Source organism: Corvus moneduloides, chromosome 6 (assembly GCF_009650955.1).
Source record: "Corvus moneduloides isolate bCorMon1 chromosome 6, bCorMon1.pri, whole genome shotgun sequence".
Lineage (NCBI taxonomy): Eukaryota > Metazoa > Chordata > Aves > Passeriformes > Corvidae > Corvus > Corvus moneduloides.
This window is the reverse complement of record NC_045481.1, coordinates 52,933,839-52,950,483: the sequence shown is the minus strand read 5'-3', so window position 1 is coordinate 52,950,483 and position 16,645 is coordinate 52,933,839. Positions and strand designations below refer to the sequence as shown.

General features: G+C 39.1%; 1 protein-coding gene across 1 annotated transcript; it reads left to right on the top strand.

Moving 5' to 3' along the window:
• Positions 1-3,564: 3,564 nt before the first annotated feature.
• Positions 3,565-13,829, top strand: LYVE1 (lymphatic vessel endothelial hyaluronan receptor 1). Its single transcript, XM_032112334.1, has 6 exons — positions 3,565-4,074; positions 8,151-8,310; positions 8,416-8,555; positions 10,811-11,104; positions 11,859-11,937; positions 12,669-13,829. Exons 1-6 carry the CDS (start codon positions 3,993-3,995, stop codon positions 12,853-12,855), a joined length of 942 nt encoding a protein of 313 aa, XP_031968225.1. The 5' UTR covers positions 3,565-3,992; the 3' UTR covers positions 12,856-13,829.
• Positions 13,830-16,645: the final 2,816 nt, after the last annotated feature.

The following is a 16,645-nucleotide window of genomic DNA, read 5'->3' as shown; positions in this document are numbered from 1 at the left end:
GAAAAAAAATTAACAGTGCCTGTAATTGAATTAATTTGCTTTTATTTTCATCTGCACTGTTGTGAGTCCAACAGCTTATTTTAAGTACACATATAAAGTTATTGATATCAACATGACCCTCTAATTGCTTAATGTTAAGCATGTGAAGAGGTTTTATTGGTCAGTAGGTGAATCTCCATCCTCTCTTGAAATTCAGCACACTGGCTTTTTGTGGAATTAGTGCGCAAGGGATAAGTCCCGTAAGTAGTTGTACTGATTTGAACTGAATTACTTGCATGTCTGATGTAAGCATAATTTAGCCCCAAATGAACTGAAAGAGGCAAGAGATTTTAATGGGGGTGCAAAAATGAAGATAAAGTTTATTTTAAAAAATTGTTCTTTTTATAACTACTTTGAGCAAACTGCCCACAAAAAATAACAAATCACAATGACTAACAGCACACTAAATAGCTATGCTTATATTTTTCAGTTATTTAATTAAAACACCTTTTGTTTAATAGGAAACTAGATTAAGCTCAAAAACTATTCTAAATACAATTTTATCTATTGGATATTAGTTTGCTTTATCTGGAAAAAAAGTCAAACAACCTCTTCTGTGTTCAAAGATCACATCAGATAACAAGAAACAGACCTATTATTTATGCTATTAACACTGAAATAGTTTTCTTGAGGTGCAATATTTATTTTTATGCTTTAACATGACACGTTTCTCCTGCACAGCACAAATGTTTCTAGCAAAAGGAACTTCAAAAGGGCACTATTTTTGTGTATCATATTTAAATTTGTAATATTGTAAGATTTTGCACAAGTGTGCTGGTATTGTACTGTATAGTATCACATACTTGAGTTTTGAAATAAAATTGTGGTTTCAAAGTGCTCAGTGTTTTTACCTTAAAGATTTGGGGTGGTCTGTCTGCATATTGATGGCCATGTCCTCATGAAGTAAGTCCTCCCTTGTCTACACTGTTACACGTTCCAAGGATCTTGCTCTTAGTCTTCCAGTTCTTCAGGAAAATGGTCCAGAAGAACAGAGCAAACTCTGTCAATGGAGAAAGTGTTTGTAAGCAGGGTCACCCCAGCCATGCCCTAGAAACCAGCTGAGAGAGGAAGCTGAAATATCATGCAAAGAGTTGAGCTCCTGCTTCAGAGGGAGGCCGCGTGTCACGCAGGAGGCTGAACATGGGAAGCCACAAGGGAAATCTGTAAGCAAAGGATTCTGGGCAAAAGGTTAGGAGTCTTTATTTGCTTCGTGTCCTTGTAGACTTGGGAGGTCTGGGAAGCCTGGGTCTTGTGGGGAGCAGTCTTGCCAGAACAGCAGGTAGGAGTCAATGCTCAGCTTCTGAATCTCCGATGGTCGCTGTCAGGGGACAGACTCTGGGACATCAACAACCTGGAAAGGAATTACTGTTTCCATGAAAAAACCCTGATATTTGTATTTTCTATGTGATTTTTTATTATTATTATTTGTTTTCTCTACTGTTGTTCAAGTTTCAAGGTTCCTTTTGAAATGATTGTAGAGAACAGTTACGTGTGTTCTGCCTTATCAAAAGTTTTCTGTTTAGCAACCCTCATCAGCATTTTAAAACATGCTGACATAAAAGGCTGGGAATTCTTAATATAGGTTACAATAAGTATTTAGGTCAAAGACTAGTTAATCATTCAGTATAGGTCTGCTTTTTTTACCACAGTAATTATGAAGAAGACACACCAAAAGGGTAAAGACCTTTTGTACTGTTACAGTCCAGATAAGTGATCTTGTACACAGTTTTGGAACAGCTGAGCTACAAAAAGGAAGAAATAGACAAAAAACAAAGTTATTTCAGTCTCGCTTTGTCATTCTAAAATTCTTTTCTCCCTCTCCTAATCTGTAAGACCTTGTGAGAGAGCTTATATTATTGTTTGGTGTTGTGAAGGTGTTTATCTCATTTTTACAGCTAAAAATCCTACTAAGCATCAAGAGTTTGACTAAAGGAACTTTGCCACAGTGAGGATAGTAGGCACAAAGTGTTAAGACCCGGCAGGACAATTAGCATGCAATTTTAAAATGTCAGAAACCCTATTAATTAGTTTTCATGGCAGGAAACACTTAGCAGTTCAAGGTAAGCATTTTCAATGACAAGATTTTGTTTAATGTTCTCAGTATTTTACAGCCACAGTCTATAGTCCATGAGAGCTACAGAATAACTATTTGTTTCAGCTTCTACCTTGTAAATGCAAGTGAATGCTCTTAAAACCTCCTTCAAGTGAGAGCTCAGTCTGATGACAGTATCTGACATTGCCATGGCTTTGTAGGGGCAGGTAAGTACAGCACAATAAGGGAGGGAATAGAAACTGGAGCTAAAAATTTGTCTAAAGATCTCAATAAGTTTTACCCAGTTCTGTTCCAAACCACAGCCCAACCACAATCCAATTTTCATTTTATCATTGCTAATGGAGACATGATTTCACTGACCCCCAGCATTCTCCTCAGGCCTTGTAGGTGCCTGTCTTACAGAACACCATCTAATAACTGTGTTACATGCTGGTGCAGGAGATGTGCCTGTGCCCAGTTAACAGTTAATGCTATCTCATATCTTAACTGGTGACTTTCTAAATGCAAACCAGTTTAAAGAGGTAGCTACTGCTACACTTGTGTTTACAGGACTCCGAAAACAGCCTGGAGACATAGGACATCTAAAAGTTTGCTGAATCACAAATCAAACATGATGAAACAAAATCATCCTGTTACAAGAAAAAAAAAAAACAAACTGAGACCATTCTGAACTGTACAAGCAGGTAGAGCAGTTTATTAATTAGTACTTGGCATTGGCAAGGTGCCAATGGAGCCAGAGGGTGAGGCAGCAGGGGTTTCTTAGCTGAAAGAAAACTAGGAGCAGAGACGTAACTCTTTAAAAACATAAAATACTTGCAAAATGTAAGGGAAGAAACCTATCTTCTGTGTCCATTGCCAGCAGGAATAGAAGTGATAGGTTTATGCCAGGGTATGGCTAAGTCAAGTTAGAGTAGGGTATACCTTTGAACAGTAAAGAGCAGTGAGGCACTGAACTAGAACATTAGAGGAAATGTTTGGAATCTGTCACTGGAAATCTTTGAGAACAGGTTAGGCAAACATCTGTCAGGAATAACATAGATACAGCAGACGTGACTGACACTAAAGGAATAAGCTCATCTCTTGAACTCCATTCCTGTTCTGTGTTTATTGGAACCTCTGAAAAAAAAAAAATCTTTGCTAAGACTTCCTGATGGTTTTCTAAGTTATAGCTGTGAGGATCATCTGTGTTTTGAATCAATCCATGGGAAACACTCTTTGCTGGAAGTTCACAAAAGGCATCAGTGATGGCACTGGCTGCCACCTCTGTACCTACAGTCTCACAAGGAATCCCATTTACAGTAGTGTATCTCCAAATCTCCTCAGAATTAGGTTTCATATGACCTCTGTGTTATGGGAACTATTTTTGCATTTGATCTCTAAGGGGAAAAAATGACAAATAGGATAGTGGGGAATGGATGCCATTCCAATTCCAATAACAAAAAAGAAAAATCTTGTGTGGCATATTGTGGTACAATAGAAGACTTGTTTTATTTACCAGATGAACAGACAACATGAATAATGATCTGTTCATCAGTAAAACAGGAAAAAATAGCAAAAGAAAAACTTCTTTCAAAGTGTTTACTGACTTAGCAGTCTAACAGCCTTATCTCCCTTCCTCAGCCGTGTTCTGAATCAGCAGTAATGAAATTTTCCAGCAATCCCTACATGAAAGCGAGAGGAAGGGGTGATTAGGGATTTCTGGTCCGTGACCTCGCCCTGGAGTGGGACAGTCAACGCATTGGCTCTGACATTCTTTCTATGAAGCAGTGCAGTGACAGCTGAAGTTGCTTTCCAGAAGTCATCTCATCATCTGACAGCATCCAACACCTTGGCTTTCCTTAGCACAGGAGACAAATCACTTTGAATTTCCTAATTTTCTGAGTTTTCCAAGCTGGTGGCAATGGCAACTTATTTTGGAGTTACCTCAGCAGTGGTTTTCATCTGGGTTATGACATTCCTGGCTCAAAATTACTTTGTAACAGGTATGTAAAGTTCCACTTTTTAAAGTCTTTAAAACAGTAGCTGGATTTACAAACCAAAATGTGGGGAAGGAGAGTGTGTAAATGTGTTTCTGGCAGAGGAAACCACAGGGCTTTGAGAATACAGTGCAACAAAACCTGGCATATAGGGAAACTTTCATTGTTGGTGTAATTCAATTGCTGAAAATGCTGAAGCCTTTTTATCTAAATGCCACAGAACTGCTTATTTTAAAGATCTGGTATCACATGTAGGATTAAGCTCAGATCTATTGAAATGTAACTTTATTTTGTATTATTTTAAATACCAGAGCAAACAATTTTGTACAATCCTCAGAGAGCAAAACATGAGACCAGTTCTCTTTCAAATTCCATTACCAACTTGACACAATCCATCCTAATTGCAGCAGCTGCTGAGATATCTGGAGATACTCAATGTATATCAGAAGCCTCCAGATGCTTCACTGTAATTCTCAAGGAGCTAATGCTTGTTCTATTTATGTTAAAGAACATATACAGTTTTCGCAGACAATTGGTTTTCTCACCTACTGAAAGAGTTCTGGACTGAGTAAGTTATGTGCTCAAGTCCTGTTGAAATTCCACAGGATTGGAGTACCTAACAACTGTAGTGTCCTCCAGCAAAATCAACACTGTACAATTTTCACTGGGGAAATGGAGAGCTTGCAGCTGTTTGGATGCCCCTTAGCTCCCCTCCAAGGGAGTACCCTCCCTTGGGATACCTTCTCCTGTACCCTTGTAGCTCCAAGGGCTCCAGTTAAGCTCAGGGCTGATCTCCAGCTGTGTCTTGAAGCTGTTTTGTGGCATGTCCTGTCCCCTCCTGTAGTGATCTGCTGACTGGGCTTCACACAGGGACTCTGGATTTAGGCTGTAGGTAGCCTTGTCCCCAGGGTGGACTTCAGACATATGTAGAACCATCTCCTGCTGTTCCCAAGTGGACTTTCTGGATGTCTGACTCGTTGTCTTGCTCTCTCTGGGGCTGCCAGTGAAACCTGCCGCTGTCACCACCGTGGTGCTGTTCAGGTGCTGTGGGACTGTGCCCTGGTTGGTGAGGGCACTGCCCTGCCTGTCACCCTCTGCTCCTGGCCCCTTTCCCTGTGGAACAGCCTCATTCTTGCTGCTTTCTGACACCAGCAGCCAAAGGAAACCCTAATAAATCAGAGTGAAGTTTAGCACCAGGCAAAGAAAAAAACAACCACTCTGCAAAAAAAGCAAAAAGGGAATAACACACAACAAGGCCAATACCCACAGCTTACAAAAACGGAACAATTTTCTTCCTGTTCTATGGCAATTCTGTCTTGCTGTGAGATTCTTCTGTCTAGGTCTTCCCACTTATTTCAGTAAACCAAATTTTTAACCCAAGACCAAAATACTGAGCAGAATGTGCCAGCACTAGATTACCTAAATAGAGCAGAGCTTAAAGCACAGCTGTGTGCAGCTTGTGGACCAAAAGGGATAATGTGCTTCCGAAGGACTAGTCTGTCTCCTGTACAAACTCAGTCATCTTTAGAACAGAGTTCAGAGGTGATTTAAGGAATGATGACAAGACTTGAAGAGGCTACTGTTCTCTTTCTGGATTCCTTCCTCACACTGTGAAATTCCTAACTTTTACAAAATGTGTATTTTACATCACTGTTTTGTTTCAAAAGGCTTAGCAGATTTTAAGATGCAACTTTTGACCATATCCTAGAGTCACTTTTCTTATAATTTACAAGTTAATTTTCTGGTACTGAATTTCTATATTATGCTGTGTATCTACCATGAAATACACACGTGAAAATATTTTTCCTGGAATTGAATGACTAAAGACTGTAGCAGTTCACAAGTACCTAGGTAATTTCTAAGACTTCATTAAATTCCTTTCATTCAGCTGCTCAGCTTTATTTGAAATTTGTGAAGTTGGTCATTGAGAAGCTTTCTTTCTCAACATTATGATTTTTTAAAGTTTTATTGGCTCAAATCTGAAGATAGGGAAATACTAGACTAAATAAGGTAGACTTGATATCTTTGATAACTGCACACAGACCTTCACTGATGTGCCAGTTTGGACAAATTTGGAGGAAAATATCCTCTGATAGAAGGCAGGTTACAAGCAGCCCTCCCCCACCAGGTTCGGGGAAAAATGAATTTTCCTCCAAACACACAGAAAAAGGATAATAATGCTAAATAATAAAACCTCTCTCTGTGGAGAGAAAAACCTGGGAAAATTTCAGAGTCCTTCCGTAGGTAGCCTCTCCCTTCCTTCTCGGAGCTGGGACAGGGTGGGCACTCCTCCAGGACCAAGGCCTCGGCGGAAAGTCCTCCCGATGTATTCTGATGTTGAAACTGTCCAGCAGAGAAGAAGGGAAAAAAATGAAGTCCCAGGAAAACAAAAGTTCAACTCTCTGTCTCCCTCTGGAGAAAAAGAAAGCCGAAAGCTGGCTGGAAAGCATGCAGTGCCTCCCCCCGCTCCTCTCTCTCGCCACAGCAGAATGCAGAGAGGTTTTATCTGTGTCCTTGAAAACAAACTAAACTGCTTTGAAAGTTTTGCTGGGTTTTTTTCTCTCCCCCCTCTCAGGCTCTGTTTAAAGGCATAGAAAGGCACAAAATTAATTTCTGGACATAGGGCAGCGATACGGGATACACATCATAAAGTCACCCCAAGACAATTGAGCAACAGGGCTCCTCTGCATCCTCCTTCAATGTGTTTGGGCTTGACTTATGTTCAGGTCAGGGCTGGATGCAGCCACAGTTTGTCTGTGGGGACTGCTCAGGTATTCAGTGGCTTTCCCTCTCTGCTGAGATAAATCCACCTGATTCAATGATCACTCTACTAAAAAGTCCAATTAAACTAAATGTGAGGACGGCAGAGATGGATCATTTTCCAAAAGCTATTTCCAGCCCTACCACATCCAGTGGGAGCAGGAGCTAAAAGCCTACCTGTTTTTTTACTGCTCCACACAAGCTTAATCACCTTTTATCCCCTTCTCATCACATGAGTAGCTTGGCTGCCAGTTCTATCTTTTCATTCATAAAATTCAGTTTAATTTGTCTTGTTATCCATAGGGTGGATTTGGCAGCATCACTTCATCCTCCCTTGAGAGTTTGTGGATTGTCTGTATTCTGAAGCATAGATTTTATGAAGTGTTCATTAGTGTACACACCTACTGAACACAGTCTGACAAACATATTGAGCAAGGTAGTTAGATAACCACCTGTGGCTGGTGGTTATCTGACCTGTCTGCCATGAAATGCTGAAATGTTTCATTTAACAGGGCAATTACTGTATATAACCCGAAAAGAAAAAATCCTTTTTTCCAGTAAATGCTCCTAGTAAAATATGGAGGCAAAACAGTAATATCCTTTCTCCTTATTCAAATCCTGAATTTTGTCCTATGCCCTTAACACAGCTGAGAAAGAAGAGCAGGTGTAACCTGAGCTATGCACTTGCTGGTGCAGGTGTCATAAAGAGTGTGCCAGCTGTGGCTGTCTAAAAAGCTGGATGAACTGCATGGAAAAGTATCATAAATTCACCTGGCCTATCTCCTCTTTTCCTGCTCCCTGCCAAACACAGTAAATGGAACACCTGACAGTAGCTGGGGGAGGGAAGCATCATGCCAAGCTAGGGAAAAAAAAAAGAAAAAAGAGTTTAGGAGGAATAAGGAACATCAGGAATTATAAAATCTTTATTTTTTCTTATCAATACATTAATTCAATGAAAAATTATGTCAATTACCTTTGATATTATATATCTTACCATCTTGATAAGAAGGGTGTAATGACAGGATCAATGCCTTGGTGCATCTGCTAGCATTAATTTATTTTAAAAAAGAAAAGAAAGGAAAAAGGCTGTATATAAATTTAGTCTAATGACAGTCAAACCCCTTGAAATTCCAGACTATAGTGTTAAAAAAATATGTTCTATTTTTAAAATGTCTTCTATGCTAGAAATTAGTTTTCTACTATCCTCAAGCTAGAAACTTTAAAAAATTTTCAATTCAGTTGAATGTGATCTTAAATCCTTCATGAGGAAAAAATGCTAATATTCAAATATTAACCTTGACTATTTTATGGCTTGATTACAGGTTCCATTCATTCATCTTGCAGGATCAAGGGTATAGGAATTTATCTTGATCAGAAAGCTAATTTCTCAGAAGCAAGTAATGGATGTAATCAGCTCAGTCTACAGCTGGCAAGTAAACAGCAAGTTGAAGAGGCTCTGAAGCACGGCTTTGAAACATGCAAGTATGTGCCACCAGTTAGTGGCCCACCACCTTTAGTGAGCAGCCTCACACACAGCTGAGGCTGGTGATAAATCTCATACTAAAAGCATTGATGCTTTTTTTGTAGCTTCGGATGGGTGAAAGAGGGATTCGTTGTTATTCCTCGGATAACATCCAACCAGAAATGTGGTCGGGGAAAAACTGGAATAGTGCAATGGAATGCTGGCAAGGAGAAAACATTTAATCTCTACTGCTTCAATTCCTCAGGTATGCAAGCATGACAACTACATTTTGTGTGTGTTTTGCTTTATATAGGTTTTTTTAAATCCTCATGAAAAAATCATAACGAGTGAGTTCCTATAATTTGTTGACCCTTTCCCCCCAGTCTAAACATTGTCAAGCTGTTCTTAGCTCAGAAGCTTCCAAGAAATACAAAAGGTGAATTCAGTAAATCCCAATTAATGATTTGGTGCTGCCATGAAAGCTCTCGAGGAAGAGTTGATTTTACCATTCTGTAATGTTGACACAACACTCTTAATATGTTTTGATTATTTGGGCATGATAATTTAAAAGAGAGTGAATTGAATCTTTAACCAGGGTGTCTGTGTGCGGTGTGTCTGTTCTCCCAAAAAGGCCAAGAGTGGGGTACTTTGGGAAAACTGGATTTTTTTTTTTTTTTTTAGAAAGGGAAATGTGCCCATTAAGCTAAATTAAATTATAAACCAGAACTGCCAAGAGACCATAAAACTAATTAGATCCCAATCTATAATGAGTAAAATCCAACAGCCCTCTTTAATATGCATCATCCTAGGTGTGAAAAGACCTGTCCTTCCCCTCATTGACTATTTGCAGATTGAAGATCCAACAGTGGAACTTGGGCCTTGATATAAGTTAGATCTCTGCACTATAGATCAATACAGTTTCTTAATGGCTTCTGTGGTATTAACTAAAAAAAGTAACTAGAGATGTTGTGTCCCATATCTATGGTTATTACATAACAGATATCCCAATAATTAGACCAAATAAAGGATCATTTCATTATTTATAATCAGTCCGTAGGCTTTGCCCAATGAGTTTTAGACAACAAGAGTGAGAGAATATGTACAAAACCATGAAGGTTTTCAGGAAAGTCGTATGAACAAGGGTTGGAAAAAGCAGGAGAAAGATGGAGATGCAAGGTATGCCCATGCAAAGATGTAAGGACCTGAGACCCTGCCTGGTGACTGTGAAGACTGGAGGTTCCAAAGAGACTGAGGATAAAGCTGTAGGGAGAAGGCCTGTGCAACATGGTGTTTCACTGCATGAAATTTATGTTATTCTGCATCAAAAGTGTTGGGTAGATTGGGTAATGCTAAAGAGGCAGCAAATAATTCCAAATTACTTGCTTTGTTTTGCTTTAATTAAAAGAAAATAACTACATGCATACTGTTAGAGTATGTGAATAAAGTTAAGCTTGCTCAATGGGGTTAGAAAATGTGTATTTTAAAATGTGTATTTCACATTGGGATGATTCTGCATTCCTTTATCTTAATTTCCAAACTGTTGCCTGCTCTAGGCATTTCTTACCCAAAATATTTGTCAGAAGCTCGTTTTGTCAATTTTCTTGTGCCAAAAACATTGCCAAAACCTCTTGAAAACCATAGTGGAAAAAGTGTTAAGCCCTTGCCCTTTGGCATTTCATTCTGTAAAGGTGACTGCGTCATCAGACTTCCCATGGGGATTCAGTTGGAGAACAGCACACACATCATTTGCCAGTTATTTATGTTGTAACCTGGTTGTTACTTTAGTGAAATTTTTATAGCTTTACAGAATATAGAATTTCACTAGCAAAGTAGAATTTCCACATTTTCACAGGAGCCTGATTCAGAACTCAGCTTTTCCAATTCACTATAAAAGTTCACTTGCACCAACATTTTTATGCAGACAACATTCACTTCTATTAAATGACTTAATTTCTGAAAATTACTTATTTTTCTTCAAACCTGAAGTTTGTTACTTTCTATCCCCTCCTCCCCACTTAGAATAAAGTCTCTTTATTATCTCACACTGGTGCCTGATTTATTTGAAACTTACAGGCTACGTTTTTTTACAGGAAATCAAATTAATTTTCAAAGTATCAAGAATACAAGCTTGTATTTTGAACATACACACAATACCATGGAAATATTTTTGAACATTGAATCTGCAGTTAAGCCTTCTGCTCTGTGGGAGGTTATACTGTTGGGTTTTATATGCAGTATTACTCTAACTAGTTTTCATGAGGAGTGGAGTCATTGGTATGGAATCATAAAATAAGTGCCACACTTGCTCAAAGGAGTTTGTAACTATGTGAGTAATGATAAAATCTGTGTAATCTAGGTTGCAACCACATGTTTGAAATGGGGATGCCTGGTTTGGGCAAAGCTTTTCTGAACAAAAAAAAAAAAAAATTCCAGATGGGAAAGACTGAGGAACAATTTCAATAAATGTGTGTGCAGTAAGCATCCAACACAACTTTTATGTATTTCTTTTCTCTGCTGCAGATGTCCAGATTAATTCATGTCACCCAGACCCAACTACAACCACGTTTCTTTCATCGAGTGCATCAAGGGACCTAACTGCATATTCAGCCCCTGATTTGGCTGAGAACATCACAGCAGTGACAGTGACTGAGTCAGAAAAATTCCTGAGAAACAGATTTCGTGTCATATGCGTGACTGAAACAATCTTACCGACAGAGGGGCCTACCACACAAATGCCAGAGGAGCACTCACCCACTGACTCTCCCAAACACACTCCCCATCTGGCCTTTAAGAATGATGCTGTTGTTTTTGGAGGTAAGGGCCTTGTGTGGCAGTCATTTAATGAAAAGAGCTAATTATGTAGGTGTCAGGAGTCAAACTGTTCACTGCTATTTGTGTTTGCTGCTCCACCATCCATTTTGATACAGCTGAACCTGGAGGCAGAATAGGAATGATACAGTTTTGCAAAACAAAGCTTATAAAGCAGAGGATTTTAAAATAGTTTTGAAGTAGAACTAAGATCTGATTTTATCCTTTTTTGATCATATTTTAATATGAAATGATAGAAGTTCATTCTGGTTAATGTGATTTGGGGTAAATACATTTCTGAAAAAGTCTTGGCAAACACTCTGTTCTCAGTGTAATGGAAAACTCACCAGGTTCATAAAACCAAAAGAAGCCAAGAAAGTTTTAAGGAGACTTGTTCTCGAGATATGAGGTGTGAGTAAGCAACCCTAACACACTGCAGTGGAGAAACAGACTAAGTATGAGGAAAATCATTCTAACTAAGGATAATTAACCACAAGAATGTGTTCTCTAGGCAGGTTGCAAAAACCCTCCAATCCAATATTTGTCAGGGATGGCCTAAATACCAGTTTTAGTCTATCCTGAAAGAAATGAGCAGGAGTAACTCAGCTTTTGATGTTCCTAAAACTTCTTCAGTTGATGTGGATGTATTCTGACACTAGACTGGTTTTAGAAGAATCCAGATTTATGCTCATGAGCCTTTAGAAAGTCAGCATTAAGTACATAAATAAAAACTCTGTGCTTATATCACTTTTATCTCCAGGTATCCCCACTGCACTTCTTGTACTGGCAATCATCTTCTTCATTATTTCAGTTGTTCTAGCAGTCTGCTATATCAAAAGGTAAATTGCTATTATTTTTTTCTCTCTTGGAATGAGTTCACTCCTAGAGTACAATCACCGAATATTTAAAATATATACTAAAAAGCAGAGAAGTAATGATGACGACATAATAGTGTTGCACAAATTAAAAAAATCTTAAACCCAGTTTTTATGCAGATAAGTTTGTTGTTGTTGTTGCCACTCCCTGCTTTAGAAAAGGAACAAAAAAAAATATTGCCTATTTTTAATTGGTCAATCATGCCTAGTGTGAAACATTTCCAAGTGTGTCAAAATAGCAACACTGAAATTTGCATCTGTTCATACATAAACCTGTTTATGCAATTTTATCCTTTTTTTTTTTCTATGTCAGACTCAAGGTGAAAGTTTTTATTATTGGACTGTGATCTTGCTCAGAAAAAAATAGTTGTTGAACTCATTTGTCAAAAGTAAGGACCTTGAATACAGTGCATCATTAAATGCTACTAAAAAGTGTGCATTTTTCATATCCTAGCACAGACAGCTTTATCATTGTGTACCACAAATCCTAAATATGCATTGTTTGTTTTTTTAAAAAATACCCAAAAATTTCTTTAGAAAGCACACTGCTTGAAAAAGCACAATGATCTAGCATGTCACTATCCTCTGTGAGACTTCTGCTTGAGTATGGTAGAGTAAGTAAATTCTAGCTGTTTGAATGATACAACCAAACTATGTCAGTATTTCTGCTTTACTATCCTTTTTTCTTTTTAAAGGTACAAGAAAACCTTACCATTTTTAAACAAGAATCAGCAAAAAGAAACAGTTGTAACTACTGCTCTCAAAGAGACAAAATCAAATGACCAGACACCTGAGAAGGAAACACAGAATAATGGAAATAAGGTAGAAGAGTGTAAAACTAAGCCTGAGGCCACAGTAAAATGTCTAGAAGCAGAAGTTTAAAGGGAAGAATGTACAGTTGTTGATGGAAGTATAAAATGAAGCACTCAGAACTTAGCAATGCTTTTAAACATAAGTGATTGTAAATACTCATATTTTCTCTATCTTTAACATATGAGAGTTGTTTTTTAATAATTACATCTCTGGCAACAAGTATTCTTGCAGAAGAACATGCTATCTTATTTACTTGAAATAAATTTTACAAATCCATATTACAGCTCATTTTTCATCTTTAATAAAGAAGCAATTAGGAATATGCTATTAATGACGTGCACTACATTAATTATTTGCTTGGAATTCAGATCAATATATAATGAAAAGGTTTTTATATCTGGCTGGAGGATGTCTGATAGCCTAATGCCTAAAATGAAATGCTGACACTGTAGTTCTTCCTCATGTAGATTAGCTTATTTCCATTCAGTAGTTGCATGCTGTTTTTAAAAATATCTCTTTACAAACAGAAAAACCAGTTCTGTTTACAAGGGAGTGAAAACTCAAAGACCCACTGTCATTCAAATGCCCGGGGAAGGGTACAAAGATGCTGATGTTTATACAGATATATATATATATATATATATATTTACAGCAATGAATAACTTTCTTAGATACCTTCATTACATCATAATTTACTGCTTTATTTATTAAAACCATTATCATTCTTCCACATCACATACTTGACAGAGGGGGGAAAAAACAAACCTTGAACTGTATCTCAACACTTACATTGGAGATCTTTTGTGTGTCTTTAAGTGTGGCTTTCATAATAAAGGTCTCAGGTGGCATGGGATGTCTACAGTACTCCCTGAAAAATAAACCACGGTGGATGTGTTTGTCTGGACAATGTATTCTCATGAAAACTATCTCACGGTAAAAAGAACTCATATAACCTTAATGTTGCAGAAGAAATTAGTTGTTATAAAAGAACAACACTAGCAGTTTATCAACTATTTTCCTCAATAAAGAATTTAGATAACTTACCTTTATGTGTGAAGGAGGCTGTTATGCCAAAGGAAGATTTTTTTCCTTCATCAAGCAGCTTGAAAAACATAGTCTTAAATAATAATAATAATAATTTTTAAAATAGCAATAGAACTGCTCACCTATATTAAGTTTTCAACAGTGTAGGATATTGGGTTATGAACTTTGCTATTTTTCATTCAGATAAATTTTAAAATGCCCAATGGTTATATATCCCAGTAGATAGTGAGTTACAGTGCATTGCTAACAGCATACTTAGAGATGCCCTTGGTTGTTTTTCGTTTTTATGGCGGTTTTTGTTTGCTAGGGATTTTTGTGGTTTGGTTTTGGTTTTGGTTTGGGGGTTTTTGATAGTTCAGAAATATTTTATGGCTCCAAGTGATTCAGTACTGCTCTAAAAACTGCTCATTTCAGATGTCCATTAGCAGAATATTAGCAGAAAAACGTGCAACAGAGGACAGCACTAGACACAGCCCTCCCACCCAGTTAAGCAACTCCTGTCCTTGCAAAACACCACAGTAACACCTTGTATCTCTCCTGGCATCCAGAATGGAAGTGCTCTGTGAGGAGTAGACAGCACAAGTAAGGCCATCAGGAGGGGCCACAGCCACCAGTCATGAAGGTGCCAGAATAGCAAATGGGCTTGACACAGGCAAAGGTAGAGGATTCCAGGTAGTTTGGGATTTTTCTTTTTATCTCACTTCTGCCTCTCTTTTCCATGTTTTAGAGATTAGAAATTACCTGTTTCTCTATTCTTTTCCCTACAGCCAAGAGATAATTACAATGTTGCTTCTGTTTTAGAGCTAAATAAGGGCTTTTTACCCCCTGAAGCATTTACTTACTAAAAAATCTATCCTATCTGTTTTAATAAGGTATTGCCTTAAATTGCCTTAATTTGCCTCTAAGTGTCTTATTTTATCATGTACCTTAAAAACTTAGCTTTCATCCCAGCTTTCCCACTGATACCTGACCAATGCAGATGGTTTGATCTGCCCTCCATTCCTCTACACAATTTATGCCAACACCACAAGGGCGGAAGGAGCTGTTACACTGGTCTGTATGGAATAAAGGCAGCTCAAAGTACTAATCAACAAGTACTGTATTTGATATTGTCTCTATGTAGTGAGCACAACTCAGTCACATTGGAATTGGAAAGTACAAAACATTCCTGCTCATTGTTTAATGGAATTGCAAGGGATGCACTACTACAATGCAAACAGGAAACATTTATTTAAGTATCTAGAGCAAGAGAGTCAAACACCAAACCCTTAACTAGAGGTAGCAGAAACTTAAGAGAAATTCTTCATTATGTTTCTGAATTTTCTCAAGTGTTGTGGTTTTTGTTTTTTTTAATGAGACCACCTCAACAGCTCTGAAGGTCCTTGATGTGCTGGAGCTGCTCAAGTACCTTGGACAAATAACTCATCCCAACAAGCAGGAGAGCACAGTCTGTACTCGTCACTTGATGGTAACACCACTCAGATTCCCACACTGAGGCTACAGATGTTTGCTGACCTTAGGCAAAAGGGGTGCTTGGCCTGCAGGAAATACAACAAGGTTTCCAGTCCAGCCCAATCCCTGTCTGGAATACAGGGATGCCTTTGTCGTGGGAAGTACGCGTGTCTATGTGTGAACAGAAGCAGGCAGGAAGGGGAAGTACTACTCCTTTTCTCCTCTTTAAATTAAGAAAAAAAAAAAAAGCAGAATTAAATATTGCAGCATCAGGATATGGATGACCCAGAGGATGTCCTAGGATATCTGTTTCTCAATGACTTGTTGTCCTTTATGGGTGTTGGGGTTTTTTTGTGAAAAGGTCAGTGAGCATTGACCTTTGCCACTCACATCCACCGCCCACATCCTCCCTGCAGACCGGGATTTGCACAGCAGCTGTGGCCTGGGATGATCCCACTGAGCCAGGCACTCAGATTCCATAAAGCATCATTTAGATCACTATTTAATAGATCTCATAGGAAAGAGTGAAGGCACTGGTAACCCTGAACAGTGCAGCACTGAGTGTGCATCTGCTGAGGGTGCAGCAGGGTGAAAAGTGACCCTGTTTTCATCAGTCCAGCTATTACAGAGTGTTTTCTTAAAAAAACCAACTCTATACAGCACTTCTGCTGCCTGCCAGAATGGATAATAGTGTGGCCCACAGGACCAGAGCAGTGATTGTCTCCCTGTACTGGGCACTGGTGAGGCCACACCTTGAGTGCTGTGTCCAGTTCTGGGACCCTTAGAAAGGACACTGAGGTGCTGGAGCGAGTCCAGAGAAGGGCAATGGAACTGGGGAAGGGTCGGGAGCACAAGTCTGATGAGGGAGCTGAGGGTGTTTAGCCTGGAGAAAAGGAGGCTCAGGGATGACCTTATTACTCTCTACAACTGCCTGAAAGGGGACTGTAGCCAGGTCTCTTCTCCCAGGAAAGCAGCGATAGGATGAGAGGATATATGCTGTGCCAGGGGAGGCTCAGGTTGGACATTAGCAGAAATTTCTTCACAAGAAGGGTGATCAGACATCGACACAGGCTTTCCAGGGAGGTGGTGGAGTCTCCGTCCCTGGAGGTGTTTAAGGAACGCCTGGACGTGGCACTCAGTGCCATGGTCTGGTTGACACAGTGGTATTCGGTCATAGGCTGGACTCGACGATCTCAAAAGCTCTTTTCCAACCTAATTGATTCTGTGATTCTATGGATGTTCTGGCGGGGTCCAGAGAGCCGCCTCGGGTCCCGCTCCCAGCGCCGCTCCCGGCCCGGCGTCCGCCGTCTCCCGGCAACGGCGCGAGCCGCGCGCTTGCGTCACCCCCCGCGCGCCGCCACCG

What these genes read in the sequence shown, in the direction of transcription:
- LYVE1 (XM_032112334.1), top strand. Translation starts at nt 3,993, where the DNA reads ATGGCAACTTATTTTGGAGTTACCTCAGCAGTGGTTTTCATCTGGGTT. An exon ending in CACGGCTTTGAAACATGCAA is followed by an intron (nt 8,311 to 8,415) that starts GTATGTGCCACC and finishes CTTTTTTTGTAG; the next exon opens with CTTCGGATGGGTGAAAGAGG. An exon ending in TGATGCTGTTGTTTTTGGAG is followed by an intron (nt 11,105 to 11,858) that starts GTAAGGGCCTTG and finishes TTTTATCTCCAG; the next exon opens with GTATCCCCACTGCACTTCTT.